The sequence below is a fragment of the Opisthocomus hoazin genome, chromosome W, assembly GCF_030867145.1.
Source record: "Opisthocomus hoazin isolate bOpiHoa1 chromosome W, bOpiHoa1.hap1, whole genome shotgun sequence".
In the NCBI taxonomy this organism is placed as follows: Eukaryota; Metazoa; Chordata; class Aves; order Opisthocomiformes; family Opisthocomidae; genus Opisthocomus; species Opisthocomus hoazin.
Window position 1 is genome coordinate 38,243,370 of NC_134453.1, and position 17,609 is coordinate 38,260,978.

Genomic DNA, 17,609 nt, shown 5'->3' on the forward strand with positions numbered 1-17,609 from the left:
GCTGCCGCCGGCAACAGAAGCGGCACGTGGCCGTCCCTAACCCCCGCCGCGGTGCGGAGGAGAATGGAAAGAAAGAGGCAGAAAACTGGTGGGTCGGGATAAGGGCAGTTTAACAGAACAGCAAACAAAGGGAAACAGCAACAACAACGATACAGATAAGGGGAATACACAGAACAAACCGCACGACCCCACAGAGGCGTTCTCCCGGACCAGACTGGCACCGCCCGCTCCCGAGCCGTGAGTGAGTTCCCGCCACGCCGCCTCCCCCCACCGGAACCCAGCATGACGGCACATGGTATGGAATACCCGGCTCTGTTTGGCCAGGTTGGGGTTGGGTCAGCCCACCCGGCTGTGCCCCTTCCTGGATTCTAGTGAAAATTAACCCTGTCCTGGCCAAACCCAGGACATTATCCACCCCTTATTCCATACCATCTACGTCATGCCCAGGTCCCCCATTGTCCAGTTGATCACCACCACTTCTCCTGTCTCCAGATATCATTCCCTTAGTCTATGGATCATCACTCTAAAGTGTCCGTTGAGTTCATTTAATCCATGACTTCGGGCTCCATCTGTCGTAATGGTCTTCCGTGGCAGTAAAGGTGACATGTGGTGATTGGCGGTCACTTGCTGCATCTGGAGCTCACGGCTGATGTATCTGGTGCGGCCCGTGCCCACAGTCTGCAGGTTGGAGACGTCGATCTTGATGAAGTTGCTGGGTGCCAGTTGTTGAAAACCAGGTCCAGTTCCATCATCGCTGTGCTCTACTAGGATTCATCAAAAAAAGTCCATCCTTCTTTAATCTGGATGATCCTTACTATGCTACTACTGGTATAACATACAACAATTATAACAGTGATAACAGACAGTGACAGGGTTATTTAACAATTAACACAATTTATTTATTTATGGACTGTTCTCACCCAAAATCCAATCCCCGTGAGGTACACATCGGACTTCCCCATCCTTCCGCATTACCCACCAGGTACACCCAGGTCCTTGAGCAAAAGCAATCCCGCGGACGGGCTTGCCTTTGCCCAAGGCAGGACTAACACAAACCGTCTTCCCTAACATGTTCCACATGTGCACTACGGGGACTTTATCTCCTTCTACGGGACGCTGAGGTTTTGACTGGGCAGGACCAGCCCGGTTGGTGGACCCTCTGGTGTTAACCAACCAGGTGGCCTTTGCTAAATGAGTATCCCAGTTTCTGGAAGTCCCAAACCCCCATTGCTTTCAAAGTCGTTTTTAGCAGCCCATTGTACTGCTCGATCTTTCCAGAGGCTGGTGCATGGTAGGGGATGTGATACACCCACTCAATACCATGTTCTTTGGCCCAGGTGTCTATGAGGCTGTTGCGAAAGTGAGTCCCGTTGTCCGACTCAGTTCTTTCGGGGGTGCCGTGTTGCCACAGGACTTGTTTTTCCAGGCCCAGGATGGTATTCCGGGCGGTGGCATGGGGCACAGGGTAGGTTTCCAGACATCCGGTGGTGGCCTCCACCATTGTGAGCACATAGCGCTTGCCTTGGCGGGTTTGTGGCAGTGTGATGTAGTCAATCTGCCAAGCCTCCCCATATTTATATTTTAGCCATCCTCCTCCATGCCACTGAGGCTTTACCCGCTTGGCTTGCTTGATTGCAGCGCATGTTTCACATTCATGGATAACCTGTGCGATGGTGTCCATGGTCAAGTCCACCCCTCGGTCACGAGCCCATCTGTATGTCGCGTCTCTTCCTTGGTGGCCCGAGGTATCATGGGCCCAACGAGCTATAAAGAGTTGACTCTTATGTTGCCAGTCCAGATCCACCTGAGCCACTTCACTCTTGGCAGCCTGATCCACCTGGTGGTTGTTTTGATGTTCTTCAGTGGCCCGACTCTTAGGGACGTGGGCGTCCACGTGACGGACTTTTACAACCAACTGCTCCAGCCGGGCAGCAATATCTTGCCACAATGGGGCAGCCCAGATAGGTTTGCCTCTGCGCTGCCAGTTGTTCTTCTTCCATTGCTGCAGCCACCCCCACAAGGCATTGGCCACCATCCAGGAGTCGGTGTCAAGACAGAGCACTGGCCACTTCTCTCGACTGGCAATGTCTAAAGCCAGCTGGATGGCTTTCACCTCTGCAAACTGGCTCGACTCACCTTCTCCCTCAGCAGTTTCCGCGACTTGTCATGTAGGGCTCCATACAGCAGCCTTCCACCTCCGCTGCTTCCCCACAATGCGACAGGACCCATCCGTGAACAGGGCATACTGTTTCTTATCTTCTGGCAGCTGGTTATACAGTGGGGCCTCTTCAGCACGTGTCACCTCCTCCTCTGGCGATGCTCCAAAATCTTTGCCTTCTGGCCAGTCCATGATTACCTCCAAAATTCCTGGGCGACTGGGGTTTCCCATTTGGGCGCGCTGTGTGATCAGTGCGACCCACTTACTCCACGTAGCATCGGTGGCATGATGCGTAGAGGGGACCCTCTCATTGAACATCCAGCCCAGGACTGGCAATCGTGGTGCTAGGAGGAGCTGTGCTTCAGTGCCGACCACTTCTGAAGCAGCTCAAACGCCTTCATATGCTGCCAGAATCTCCTTTTCAGTGGGAGTATAGCGGGCCTCGGATCCTTTGTATCCCCGGCTCCAGAACCCCAGGGGTCGACCTGGAGTCTCCCCTGGTGCTTTCTGCCAGAGACTCCAGGTTGGGCCATTCTCCCCGGCTGCGGTGTAGAGCACGTTTTTAACATCTTGCCCTGACCGGACTGGACCAAGGGCTACGGCATGAACTATCTCCCGTTTAATCTGTTCAAATGCCTGTCGTTGCTCAGGGCCCCATTCAAAATCATTCTTCTTCCGGGTCACGTGGTACAGAGGACTTACAATCTGGCTGTAATTTGGGATGTGCATCCTCCAAAAACCCACAACACCCAGGAAGGCCTGTGCTTCCTTTTTGCTGGTTGGTGGAGACATAGCTGCTATTTTGTTGATGACATCCATTGGGATTTGACGGTGCCCATCCTGCCATTTTATCCCCAAAAACTGGATCTCTTGCACAGGTCCCTTGACTTTACTTCGCTTAATGGCGAAACCGGCTTTCAGAAGGGTCTGAACTATTTTCTCCCCTTTCTCAAAAACTTCCTCCGCGGTGTCACCCCATACAATGATGTCTTTAATGTACTGCAGATGTTCTGGGGCTTCACCCTTTTCCAGTGCAGTCTGCATTAGTCCATGGCAAATGGTGGGACTGTGTTTCCACCCCTGGGGCAATCGATTCCAGGTGTACTGGACGCCCCTCCTGGTGAAAGCAAATGTGGCCTGCACTCTGCTGCCAAAGGGATGGAGAAGAATGCATTAGCGATGTCAATTGTAGCATACCACTTGGCTGCCTTTGACTCCAGCTGATACTGAAGTTCTAACATGTCTGGCACGGCAGCACTCAGCGGTGGTGTGACTGCATTCAGGCCACGGTAGTCTATTGTCTGTCTCCACTCTCCAGTAGATTTTCTCACTGGCCATATGGGACTATTAAAGGGTGAGCGAGTTTTGCTGATCACTCCTTGACTCTCCAGCTGGCGGATCAGCTGATGAATGGGGATAAGGGTGTCTTGGTTGGTAGGATACTGTTGCCGGTGCACCGTTGTGGTTGCGATTTGCACCTGTTGTTCTTCAACCCTCAGCAACCCCACAACGGAAGGATCCTCTGAGAGACCAGGCAAAATGGACAGCTGTTTAATTTCCTCCATCTCCAAAGCAGCTATGCCAAAAGCCCACCGACACCCCTTTGGGTCCTTGAAATACCCTCTCCTAAGACAGTCTATGCCAAGGATGCACGGAGCCTCGGGGCCAGTTACAATGGGGTGCTTCTGCCACTCCTGCCCAGTGAGGCTCACTTCAGCCTCCAATACACTCAGCTCTTGGGACCCCCCTGTCACTCCCGAAATGCAAATGACTCTGACCCTTTGAACTCTGATGGCATTAAAGTACACTGTGCACCAGGGTCCACTAGAGCTTTATACTCTTGTGGATCTGACGTGCCAGGCCACCGAATCCACACCGTCCAATAAACGCGGTTGTCCCTTTCCTCCACCTGGCTGGAGGCAGGGCCCCTCTAATCCTGGTCAGAGAATTTGCTGCTCACCTGCTGTAAGAATGACTTGGAGGTCCCTTCCAGAGGATCGGAATCAAGATCAAACTGCCTACCTGGTCTGGAGAGGTGGCTGCTGGAAACTGGACTGGCTTTTTTCCGAACAGAATCCCTTTTCATAATTGTTTTACCTCACAACTCATGCACTCGTGCCTCTAGACTTGAGGTGGGTTTTCCATCCCATTTCCTCATGTCCTCTCCGTGGTCGCGCAGTTAGAACCACAGGGTGCCCTGTGGTGTGTAGCCTCTGTATTCCCTCTCCTGAGCAGAGAAACGCTTGCCCCTAATAGCTGAGACACTGGCCCGTACAGGTGGGGAGTAGGACATACTCTGTTCGAGTCGCTGGACCTTCTCGGACAATTTATTCGCAGCTGAAAAAAGGGAGGAAGAGAGACTTTCCTCATATTGCCGGAGTCGTACAGCCACCTCATCCACTTTTGGTGCCTCTTTACCTTTCAGTTTACAACTGCCAGTGAGTTGGCATATGAGGAGGGTGCGCTCCGGACAGACTTCCTCCACGTAGATGCTGTGCACTGGACTTCATCTGGGTCTGTGGGTAACTGGTCATCGTCTGGTTCATTATAAACCAGCTCCCACACAGCTAATTCCCTCAAGTACTGAATACCCCTTTCCATATTAGTCCACTTGCCAGGATAACACACAAAATCCTCACTGAAGGGGTACCTCTCCCTCACGCCTGAGAGAAGTCTCCTCCAGAGGCTGAGGACTTGTTCCTTTTTCCCAATGGCCTTGTCAATGCCCCCTTCCCTGGCCAGGGATCCCAGCTGCTTGGCTTCCTTGCCCTCTAATTCCAAGCTGCTGGCCCCGTTATCCCAGCACCGCAGCAGCCAGGTGACAATGCGTTCTCCTGGGTGGCGGCTGAAATCTTTCCGCATGTCTCGCAACTCGCCCAGGGACAGGGACCGGGTGATGATCTCTGTCTCTATCTCCCGTGATGACCCTGGCTCATTGTCATCCCTCCCAGAGCGATCTGCTCTCTTTGCGTCTTTCTTTAGTTTTACAGGGGCGACTGCTACCAGCACAGGTTGGTCACTGGGCTCAGCTGAGATGCCTGCTGCTGGAGCTGGGGCTGGACCAGCTGCTGTGCCTGCCAGGGAAACTGAGGCAGACCCTGCAGCTGTGGCAGCGGTGGTGCTGGTCGGGGGGGGGGCTGTGACTGCCTGCTGGGCTGGAGGGGCTGCAGTGCCGGCTGGGGGCGCAGCGCCAGCCGCATGCCTGCTGCTTCTTTTCCCTCCCTTTCCCCTTCAGGGCACTGAACAGTGTTGAACAGGGCTCGGTAGGCGTGGGCCAGACCCCAGCACATTGTGGTGATTTGTGTCTCTCTGGAGTTCCCAGGGTGGCAGCACACTTTTTGCAGATATTTTACTAGTTTGTCTGGATCCTGCACTTGCTCAGGGGTGAGTTTAAAAAACACCCCTGGTGCCCACTGCCCTAGGTACTTTCCCATGCTGTCCCACACACCCAGCCACTCACAGCTATCCGGCCCCGGTGTAGGTCTCTGCACGATGTTCTTAATGACTTGTTTAACCCTGAACAAAACCTGCAACCCATTCAGGAGACATAACAAAAGGAGAGTGCTGGCCTGAGCATCCCACGGGTACTCGAAATTCTCAAAAGCCTTTAGGACCAGCCTGAGGGAGAGAGGGGGGGTGACAGAGTGGGGGAAGGTATCCCCTCCGGTATTCCCCACAGATTGGGTTTGATTATTAACAAATTCTAATACATAGGATCCGAGGTACGGAAATGACCGCAGTGCCGCATGCAAATACAAGCCTAATTTCATGCACAGTGATGCTATCATGTCATAAGTCAATATCGTACAGTACAGTAAAATCATAATCCTGATCCTTTTCCCCGTGATGATGAACAGCACCACAGGGAACAAGTATAGCAAGTATGGATTCAAAAACCACAACCATCTGATCAAAGACAGAAACATTTTTACCGGCAACTGTTTAACTAACACAGTAAATACGTACAACAAATTATAACAAAATCTAAGAAAGCTGTTTTAACACCCACTGCTCAGCCCTGCCGTTATCACCGCCCCACGCTTGGGCGCGAATTAAATGTTTTGGTTTCGGCTGTCATCGGCAACAAAAGCGCCACGCGGCCGCCCCTCCCCCCCGCCGCGGTGTGGAGGAGAATGGAAAGAAACAGGCAGAAAACTGGTGGGTCGGGATAAGGGCAGTTTAACAGAACAGCAAACAAAGGGAACAGTAACAACAACAATACAGATAAGGAGAAAACACAACAACGAACTGCACGACCCCACAGAGGCGTTCTCCCGGATTGGACCGGCACCACACGCTCCCGAGCCGTGAGTGAGTTCCCGCCACGCCGCCCCCCCCCCCCCCCACCGGAACCCAGCATGACGGCACATGGTATGGAATACCCGGCTCTGTTTGACGAGGTTGGGGTTGGGTCATCCCACCCGGCTGTGCGCCTTCCTGGATTCTGGTGAAAATTAACCCTGTCCTGGCCAAACCCAGGACAGACCTGGAGAGGCTGGAGAAACGGGTTGACAGGAACCTCATGAAGTTCAACAAAAACAAATGCCATGTCCTGCACCTAGGCTGGAATAACCCCGTGCAACAATACAGGCTGGAGGCTGACTGCCTAGGAAGCAGCTCTGCAGAAAAGGACCTGGGGGTCCTGGTGGACAACAAGTTGAACATGAGCTAACAGTGTGCCCTTGCAGCAAAGGAGGCCAACAGCATCCTGAGCTGTATTAGTAACAGTGCAGTCAGCAGTTCCAGGGAAGTGATCCTTTCCCTCTCTTGTCTTGGCACTCGTGAGACCTTATCTGGAGTGGTGTCCACTTTTAGTCTCCCCAGTACAAGAAAGACACGGGCATACTGGAGCAAGCTCAGTTCCTTTTTGGTGCCTGGACATGGCTTCCAGGAGGATTTGCTCTCCAACCTTCCGAGATTCTGAGGTGAGTTTGACCAGTCTTTGTCTCCTTGGATTCTCCTTCTTGAAGATGGGTGTGATGTTTGCGTTTTTCCAGTCATCAGGAACCCTCAGGGTCATCTCATGTGGTTCCATGGACTTGTGTATGTCCAGTTGGCTGAAGTGCTCCCTAACTCAGTCTTCCTCTACTGTGAGTAATACTTCCCTGCCCCAGAGTCTGCCACCAGGCTCAGGGATCTGGGAGACTTGAGGGCCAACCTTACCTGTAAAATACTGAGGCAAGGAAGGCACTGAGTTCCTTAGTCTTTTTGATGTCCTTAGCTATTAGATTCCGTGCTGCAGTGAGCAGTGGGCACGTATTTTCCTTAGCCTTTCTTTTGCTGATGCTGTACTTACAGAAGCCCTTCTTGTTGCCCTTCACATTTCTTGCTAGTTCCAACTCCAGCCAAGCTTTGGCTTTCCTAACTAAAACCTTGCATGTGTCTCCATATTCCTCCTGGGTAGCCATTCCCTGCTCCCACCTTCTGTGTACTTCCTTTTTGTCTTTGAGCTCAGTCAGGAATCCCCTGTTCATCTATGCTGGCCTTCTGCCATGCTTGCTCAACTTCCTGCATGTCTGAGTGGATTATTCTTGTGCTTTGAGGAGGTTGTGTTTTTGAGGGTCAACCAGCCCTCCTGAGCCCTTTGCCCTTTAGGACAGTCTCTCATAATATCCTGCCAAGCAGGCCCTTTAACAAACCAAAATCTGCTCTCCTGAAGTCCAGGGTTGTAATTTTGTTATGTGTCTTGCTCACTTCTTTCAGGATCTTCATCGTGGCTGCTGCCAAGGGTGCCATTGACCTTTACGTCCCCAACCTGTTCTTTGTTTGTAGGTGATAGGTCCATCATCTGCGTAGACTGAGTGTCTAAGCCCAGCTACTGGAGGGATCCACATGGCATATATGTATATATTTCCTGGTAACAGACCTTCATCCTGATCAGTCAGAGAGGGGAACGGGATGAGGTCATTGGTGTTGTTTGGGTTTGTGTGAATGCTGAGTGCTTTTGCCTGTGTTGATCTGTGCGACCAGCCTGGTGTGCATGTATGCATGCTGTGTATGTGTGAGGCCTACTGGGAATACAGGCTTAGTCTCGCTACTGGTTGGACCTGGGGGTATGGAGCTGTGGCAGCCTCACCTCCATTGGACTACCAGATTCAGCAACCCCTAACACACACAGGTTTAGGAAATGCCAAAAGCCTTTAGGCAGGCTATATTGGCCCATGACAAGTGTCCACAAGCTAAATAGTTTTTGCTTATGCTTTCAACACTGAAGGGCGCCTGACCTCGGTGCTGGGGAAGGTTATGGAGCAGCTCATCTTGAGTGCCATCATGCAGCACGTACAGGACAACCAGGTGATGTGAGGCCCAGTCAGCATGGGTTTATGAAAGGCAGGTCCTGCTTGACTAACCCGATCTCCTTCTATGACAAGGTGACACGCTTAGTGGATGAGGGAAAGGCTGTGGATGTGGTTTACCTGGACTTTAGTAAAGCCTTTGACACCGTTTCCCACAGCATTCTCCTGGAGAAACTGGCTGCTCCTGGCTTGGATGGGCATACTCTTTGTTGGGTAAAAAACTGGCTGGATGCCCAGGCCCAAAGAGTCATGGTGAATGGAGTTAAATCCAGCTGGCGGCCAGTCACAAGCGGTGTTCCCCAGGGCTCAGTACTGGGGCCAGTTCTGTTTAATATCTTTATCAATGATCTGGATGAGGGGATCAGGTGCTCCCTCAGTAAGTCTGCAGAGGGCAGCAAGTTGGGCGGGAGTGTTGATCTACTTGAGAGTAGAAAGGGTCTACAGAGGGATCTGGACAGGCTGCATCAATGGGCCGAGGCCAATTGCGAGTCCTGCACTTGGGTCATAACAACCCCATGCAATGTGATAGGCTTGGGGAAGAGTGGCTGGAAAGCTGCCCGGCGGAAAAGGACCTGGGCCTGGGGGTGTTGGTTGACAGCCATCTGAACATGAGCTGGCAGTGTGCCCAGGTGGCCAAGAAGGCCAACAGCATCCTGGCTTGTATCAGGAATAGTGTGGCCAGCAGGAGTAGGGAAGTGATCTTCCCCCTGTACTCGGCACTGGTGAGACCACACCTCAAATACTGCGTTCGGTTTTGGGCCCCTCACTACAAGAAAGACATTGAGGGGCTGGAGTGCGTCCAACGAAGAGCAACAAAGCTGGTGAAGGGTCTAGAGCACAAGTCTTATGAGGAGCGGTTGAGGGAACTGGGGTTGTTTAGTCTGGAGAAAAGGAGGCTGAGGGGGGACCTTAACACCCTCTACAACTACCTGAAAGGAGGTTGTAACGAGGCAGGTGTCAGTCTCCAAGTCATCCCAAGTAATGAGAGGAAATGGCCTCACGTTGCGCCAGGGGAGGTTTAGATTGGATATTAGGAAAAATGTCTTCACCAAAAGGGTTGTCAAGCATTGGAACAGGCTGCCCAGGGAAGTAGTTGAGTCACCATCCCTGGAGGTATTTAAAAGACATGTAGACGTGGCTCTTAGAGACACGGTTTAGTGGTGGGCTTGTCAGTATTAGGTTTACGGTTGGACTCAATGATCTTAAGGGTCCTTTCCAACCTAAATGATTCTATGATCCTGAGGCAAAACTGGATGAATCAAGGCTTGGGATACAGTAGCTGAGGGGAACATTTTAGGATTCTAGGAGCTTTAAACATTAATATGAACCATACCTGGAGCACTATATGCAATGTTAAGCTTTAAAACACATTTGTACCAGATCCATTTCCTGAAGTACGGTTATCTCAACTCTCAACAAATTGAAAATTAAATAAAAGGGAATTCAGGGGTTGACTACATGAGGGAAATTATCATCTCTTCATGAACTGTAGTGGTTAAGACTGTGCTCTCTTGATGTGTTCACAGTTCCAGGAGACCCACTATATCCTCAAGCAACGCTACTTGTGACAGATGTTCCAACTCCCATATAGACTGCTCTATCAAAAAGCATTTATCTCTAGATCCATTGTGCAGTCAAAAATAGATTCTTGTCCTATTGTTTTCTATTTGGCATTCATGACTGATTCCCCCTAGTTCTCCCATTCTGCTTGCTGCTGGAATTTCTTGCAAAAAACAGATTCTAACAATAACAGAGAATCATAAAATGGTTTTGGTTGGAAGGGACCGTTAAAGATCATCTAGTCCAAACCCCCCCCCCCCCACCGTGGGCAGGGACATCTTTCACTAGATCAGGTTGCTCAAATCCCCGTCCAACCTGACCTTGAACACTTCCAATGATGGGACGTCCACAACTTCTCTGGGCAACCTGTTCCAGTGTCTCACCACCCTCATCATAAAGCATTTCTTCCTTATGTCCAATCCAAATCCACCCTCCTTCAGTTTAAACCCGCTGCCTCTTGTCCTGTCACTACAGGCCCTGGTAAAAAGTGTTTCTTCATCTTTCTTAGAAGCCACCTTTAGGTATTGAAAGGCCGCAATAAGGTCTCCCCAGAGCCTTCTCTTCTCCAGGCTGAACAACCCCAAAACTCTCAATCTTTCCTCATAGGAGAGGTGTTCCAGCCCTCTGATCATTTTTGTCACCCTCCTCTGGACCCGCATTAACAGGTCCATAGTCTTTCTTGTTCTGGATGCAGTTTCCCCAGAGCTGGCTGCAGTACTCCAGGTGGGGTCTCACGAGAGCGGAATAGAGGGGGAGAAACACTCCCGTTGACCTGCTGGCTACTCTTGATGCAGCCCAGGATACAATTGGCCTTCTGGGCTGCAAGCGCGCATCGCCGGCTCATGTCCACCAGTATCCCCAAGTCCTTCTCAGCAGGGCTGCTCTCAATCCATTCGTCCCCCAGTCTGTGTTGATGCTGGAGATTGTCCCGACCCAGGTGCAGGACCCTGCACTTGGCCTTGTTGGACTTCATGAGGTTTGCACGGGCCCACTCCTCAAGCCTGTCCAGGTCCCTCTGGATAGCATCCCTTCCCTCAAGCACCACTCAGCTTGGTGTCATCTTCAGACTTGCTGAGGGTGCACTCAGTCCCACTGTCTGTGTCATTGATGACGATATTCAACAGTATTGGTCCTAATATGGACCCCTGAGGAACACCACTTGTTGCTGGTTTCCATTTGGACATTGAGCCGTTGACTATAACTCTCTGGATGCGACCGTCCAGACAGTTCCTTATCCATCTAACAGTCCATCCATCAAACCCATATCTCTCCAATTTAGCGACAAGGATATTGTGTGGGACTGTGTCAAAGGCCTTACAGAAGTCCAGGTAGATGACATCTGTAGCTCTTCCCTTGTCCACCGATGCAGTCACTCCATCGTAGAAGGCCCCCAGAGTAGAATGATTTGCCCTTGGTGAAGCCACTCAACCTGTGTACTGCTGTTTTTCAGAGACAGCTCTGTGCAATCAATCCATTGTTTCACGTAGAGGGCAACCCCCTCCTACCTTTCCTTCTTTGCCGGTCCCTCCTCAACAGTTTATGGCCATCGATTGCAGTGCTCCAGTCGTGTGATTCATCCCAACAAGTTTCAGTGATAGTGACAAGATCATAGGTTTCCAGTTGCACGGTGGCTTCCAGCTCCTCCTGTTTGTTACCCATGCTGCGTGCATTGGTATAACAACACTTCAGTTGGACTGTCGACTGTCTCACCCTTTTGGCGGAACCTTCTTTTGAGGATTGGGGGGCATTCCTCACTACTCCGATAGGTGCGCTCATCCACCCTGTTGCTTGTGAGTACACAAGTGTCACGGCTTTGAATCCCCCCCCTCCCAAGTTCATTGATTTAAAGCGTGATTCATTAAGTCAGCCAATCTGCCAGCGAAAATTCTCCTTCTTCCTTCAAGTCCTGCTTGATTTTGCCCAGGCTGTGCTTTACTGTGTCATTGGTGCTCACATGGAAAAGAAGTAGGGGATAGTAGTCTGCGCTTTTAACCAGTTGTGGCAGTCTCTCTGTGACATCCAAGATCTTGGCTCCTGGCAAGCAGCAAACTTCCCTTGACTGTATATCAGGCCGACAGATGGGTGCCTCGGTGCCTCTCAGCAGAGAATCGCCCACTACTAGCACTCGCCGCTTCCTTTTGTGGCTTTTAGTGTGTGCAACTGGTGCGGTTTCTGCCTGTGAGTCTTGCTCATTGGCTTCATCCACTGCCAAGACTTCATATCTGTTGCTGGTTGGTACATATGAAGAAATGGGGGTGGGGGGAGTGATATCCTGCTGCTATGAGTTACGAGAGACCATTGGTGAAACACCGGAACAGGTTGCCCAGAGAGGTGGTAGATGCCCCACCCCTGGAAACATTCAAGGTCAGGTTGGACGGGGCTTTGAGCGACCTGATCTAGTTGAAGATGTCCCTGCTCATTGCGGGGGGGGGGTGGGGGGTGGACTAGATGACCTTTAAAGGTCCCTTCCAACCCAAACCATTCTATGATTCTATGGTGCCTCCTTCTCCAAGGTGCTGTCTGTTTGCTCTTAACGCTCTTTGCCTGGTAGTCCTTGGCGGTCAGTGCCAGAGTCCTAATATTTCTTCTTGCAACGCCTCAAATAGTACTCTATTTCTTGTTCCCCCTCCCTAATACAGCGTAACCTGATGACTTCCTCCTGCTGGGTGACCTCCACCCACTGCCTGAGTGACTCCACCAGAGCACGCCTTGCACAGGTGGAGCTTGCACCCTCCTCCACCCAGGAGCGTGGGGTACAGACTTTACAGCCCTCCACCTGGACAGCAGCTTCCCTGATAGGAAGCTCTGCCTGGGTGGCTGCCCCCACTCGTCCCAGGCTAGCCTGGCTAGGTAGATGGGCTCCCAGCTGCTGCAGAGCACAGCCCTCACCTAGTCTCTGCCACCATGCTTCTGACGATCTCAAAGTACTGCCTAATAAGCCCTTCAAATTCCCTGGAGACCTCAAGCTGCTGGGTAGGTTTGCACAGCCAACACCTAGCTGGGGTGACCATCGGGGCTGCAGCCTAAGCCTGCGGGTGAGCAGAGCAGGCAGCAGCCCAACAACTGGTAGAGTGCGGGGACCGCCGGCACCGCCCAACTCTTGCCCGCCCCTATCGTGAGACCTGTCGCCTGCTGGCTGGTCCCTCCACACACACAACCCAAGGGTGCCGGGGGCCCAGAAACCCCCTCAAACACCCCCCCGGGGACCTCACAAGCCTCGCACTCTTCTCAGCAAGTGGCAACAACTGCTGCTGCCACTGCTAGTGTCGGCTTCCCATGTTTTGAGCTGGCCACGGGAACCACTGGCATCCACATCTTTAACATCCATCGGTCTCTTACAAATATTAATTACTGCAAGGGTTTAGCTTTCTGAAGTGAAACAAACTTGATCTTGCTGGATGAGAAATACTTCAGGTTGCTTGTCATCAGTGTTTTTCACCATTTACATACAAAGTCCTCAATGAAAGCAGAGCCCAAATAGAAAGGGACTGACATTTTAAAACCATGCTTTTGCACTGTTTGCCACTAGAAACACTTCTAACAAAACGGTGCAAATTGGTCATCAATTACATGTTCTCAAAAATTCGGGGTTAACTTTTTGTTTCTTAAAAGCTTAGACTTCTTGGGTTGATGTTGAGACAACCGGATAGATCAGAATGACAGGTTGTCCTGGTTTAGCCCCAGCCGGCAACAAAGAACCACACGGTCACTCGCTTCAAATATGTGGGGGGGTGGCTTGGCAACTACATCAGCCAATTCAGTCAGGACCCTGGGATGCATCTCGTCACATCCCCGAATCATAGAATGCTTTGGGTTGGAAGGGACCCTTAGAGGTCTTCTAGCCCAACCCCCCTGCAGTGAGCAGGGTTATGTTCAACTCGACCAGGTTGCTCAGAAACGAGTAGAAAATGCCTGTTGTACTTTAAATTCCAGTCTCGTGATTAAAACATCTTGAGTGTGTAAAGATGCTTGTATTTAAGATATGTCATTGGGCAGAAATCACAAGTCCACTGTGCTTCATGAGCTGCTGTTGAGTTAACTCAAGATACATGATTTCACAGATTTTCCCAAAATACACGTCGTGTCTGTTCAACTTTGAAGCAAATGTCTGTTTTTTTTTAAATTATCCCAAGAGGAGGGCTACATACTAATATCAAGTTGAAACTTTACCAATATACTGTTTTTTTCTTGACAGCTGGAAGATGGGCACACTTTATTTGACTACGATGTTGGACTAAATGACATAGTTCAGCTTTTGATACGCTCTGAATCTGAAGCTCCTACCACTTCTGTGACAAATCAGGGTGGAGAGGTCAATCTCTGTGCTGTTTCCAACTGTAAAATCAAGGTCAAAAGAGCAGCAAGTAGCAGATCACCAAATCAGCCATCTACATCAGCTCACTTGTTTCTTATTGATCCTGGCATTGGATTGTACAAGGTACGTGCAAGTTTTGAAAGTAGGGGCCTTATCTTGCATCTATCACTTTAATTTTATTGCTTATACAGTCCTGTATCTTCAAACAGTTTTCTTTCATGACCAGCTTTATGTCAGCGGGACTGAGAGAGTGGAGATTAGTTTGCACTGTGCAAATTAAAATAAATCTTAAACTGAGTTCACAAATCGTTTAGTTAGAAGCTAAAACTGGTTGAACACTGGAAAAGGTTTCCCAGAGAGGTGGTGGAGTCTCCATCCTTGGAGATATTCAAAACGTGACTGGACATGGTCCTGGGCAACCCATTATAGCTGACCCTGCTTGGGCAGAGAGGTTGGACTAGGTGATCTCAAGAAGTCCCTTCCAAGCTAAATGATTTTGTGATTCTGTGAACAGATGCAACTGGAATATATTATTAGCTAAGGCATTCTGCTTTCCCAACCTAACGTACGGGTGTGTAACATATTCAGAGACCCTAAGGAGGTAATTTGTTTAAAATTATTGCAAGATAACTTAAACAGTGATTACTTCATCACTGATCTATAATTTTCAACATCATCTCTACCACTTCTTTATAATAGATTCAAAATTGGCTACCCTTTTATAGACAGCTTGCTTTAAGGAGAGGAACATTACCATCAGCAAGTCGACATATATGTGTGCCTATGTGTGTACATAATTATTTATGTAGTTGAAGCTCGAGAACAAAGTAGCAAGTATTGGGGACCCTGGTGGAATTCACGGTCTGGAGGGATATGGGACAGGCGACGAGTGAAGTCAAGATGCTAAATTTTAGGAGAGCAAACTTTCAGTTGTTTAAGGAATTAGTGGATGGGACCCCTTGGGGAAGCTGCCCTCGTGGACAAAGGAGCTGAACAGAGCTGGCAGCTATTAAAGGACATTTTTCTCTGAGCACAAGAACTGTCGATTCCCATGTGCAAGAAATCGAGCAAGGAAGGCGCAGGAGACCAGCATGGATGAGTGAAGGACCTCTTGGTCAAACTGAAACACAAGAGGGAAATGCATAGGCAGCGGAAGCACGGGTACGCACCCTGGGAAGAATATAGAGACGCTGCCCGGATGTGTAGGGATAGGTTCAGGAAAGCTATGGCACAGCTGGAGCTGAATTTGGCAAAGGATGTGAAGAATCACAAGAAGGGCTTCTACAGGTACATTGGCCAGAAAAGGAAGACAAAAGAAATTGTACCCCACTGATAAATAGGACAGGGGATCTGGTGACAACTGATGTGGGAGAAGGCAGAGATACTCAACAGTTTTTTTGCCTCAGCTTTCCCTGGCTCTTCCTACATCTCTCAAGTCCCTGAATCTCAAGGCAGGCACTGGGGGAATGAAGTCCTTTCATACCCATCGTAGGACAAGATCAGGTTCGAGACCACCTGAGGAACCTCAATGTACATAAGTCCACGAGACGCGACGAGATGCATCCCAGGGTCCTGATGGAATTGGCTGATATAGTTGCCAAGCCACTCCCTATCATATTTGAAAAGTTGTGGCAGTCAGGTGAAGTCCCGAGTGACTGGAGAAAAGGGAAACATCGCACTCATTTTTAAAAGGGGTAAAAAGGAGGGCCCTGGGAACTACTGACCAGTCAGACGCAAGTCCGTGCCTGGCAACCAAGGACAAATCGTGTCAGACTAATCTGGTGGCCTTCTACGATGGAGTGACTGCTTTGGTGGACAAGGGAAGAGTTACGGATGTCATCTACCTGGACTTCTGTAAGGCCTTTGATACGGTCCCCGACAACATTCTAATAAAATACCTTAAGCAATACTGTCCTGATTTAACCCGGGCTGGCACTAAGCACCACACAGCCACTCGCACATTCCCCCCCCTGGTGGGATGGGGGAGGGAATTGGAAGGGTAAAACCAACAAAACTCGTGGGTTGAGATAAAGACAATTTAAAAGGTAAAGCAAAAGCTGCACATGTAAGCAAAGTAAAATAAGGAACTCATTCACTATTTCCCATCGTTAGGCAGGTGTTCAGCCATCTCCAGGAAAGCAGGGCTCCATCATGCGTAACAGTTACTTGGGCAGATATACCCCATAACTCCAAATGCCCCCCCCCCTCCTTCTTCCCCTTGCTTTTATTGCTGAGTATAACGTCATATGGTATGGAATATCCCTTTGGTCTGTTGGGGTCAGCTATTTTCTACTCAGATCGCAGGTACTGTACAGTACAGCCTACTCGCTGGCAGGGCGGTGTGAGAAGCAGAAACGGCCTTGACGCTGTGTAAATACTGGTCAGCAATAACTAAAACATCCCTGTGTTATCAGCATTGTTTTCACCACAAATCCAAAACATAGCCCCATACGGACTACTATGAAGAAATTTAACTCTATCCCAGACAAAACCAGTACAATTACAAATATAAGAAGATGTTATTATGAATTTAGTCCACTAAAAGGAGAAACCATTACCTACTAATATGATTTATTTACCCCAAATGTTAAAACTACAGATAATTAAGAAAAAGGGTAAGAGTAACGGCAAGAGTTGGAATGATACAAGCCAGATCCTGCTCTCTGTGAGAATTATATCAACTGGAGTGTAAAAAGACACACAGGCCCTCTGACCCTTGTTCCTCACTCCTGTTGCACTCAGACCCCCACTTCACAGAATCACAGAATCACAGAATGGTAGGGGTTGGAAGGGACCTCTGTGGGTCATTCTAGTCCAACCCTCCTGCCGAAGCAGGGTCACCTACAGCAGGCTGCACAGGACCTTGTCCAGGCGGGTCTTGAATATCTCTAGAGAAGGAGACTCCACAACCTCCCTGGGCAGCCTGTTCCAGTGCTCCGTCACCCTCAGAGGGAAGAAGTTCTTCCTCATGTTCAGACGGAACTTCCTGTGCCTCAGTTTGTGCCCATTGCCCCTTGTCCTGTCACTGGGCACTACTGAAAAGAGCTTGGCCCCATCCTCCTGACACCCACCCTTCAGATATTTGTAAGCATTTATAAGGTCCCCTCGCAGCCTTCTCTTCTTCAGGCTGAACAAGCCCAGCTCCCTCAGCCTCTCCTCGTAGGGGAGATGTTCCAGTCCCCTCATCATCCTCGTAGCCCTCCGCTGGACTCTCTCCAGTAGCTCTTCATCTTTCTTGAACTGGGGAGCCCAGAACTGGACAGAGTACTCCAGATGAGGC

The 17,609-nt window shown here is 50.1% G+C and overlaps 1 protein-coding gene across 2 annotated transcripts in view; it reads left to right on the forward strand.

Annotated features, from left to right (window-relative positions):
• Positions 1–17,609, forward strand: part of LOC142365680 (E3 ubiquitin-protein ligase UHRF2-like) — a 144,736-nt gene that overhangs the window by 22,682 nt on the left and 104,445 nt on the right. For both annotated transcript variants that reach the window (XM_075446731.1, XM_075446730.1), the window contains one exon: positions 14,210–14,452. In XM_075446731.1, coding sequence (XP_075302846.1) covers positions 14,210–14,452 — 243 coding nt within the window. The remainder of the gene's footprint in view (positions 1–14,209; positions 14,453–17,609) is intronic.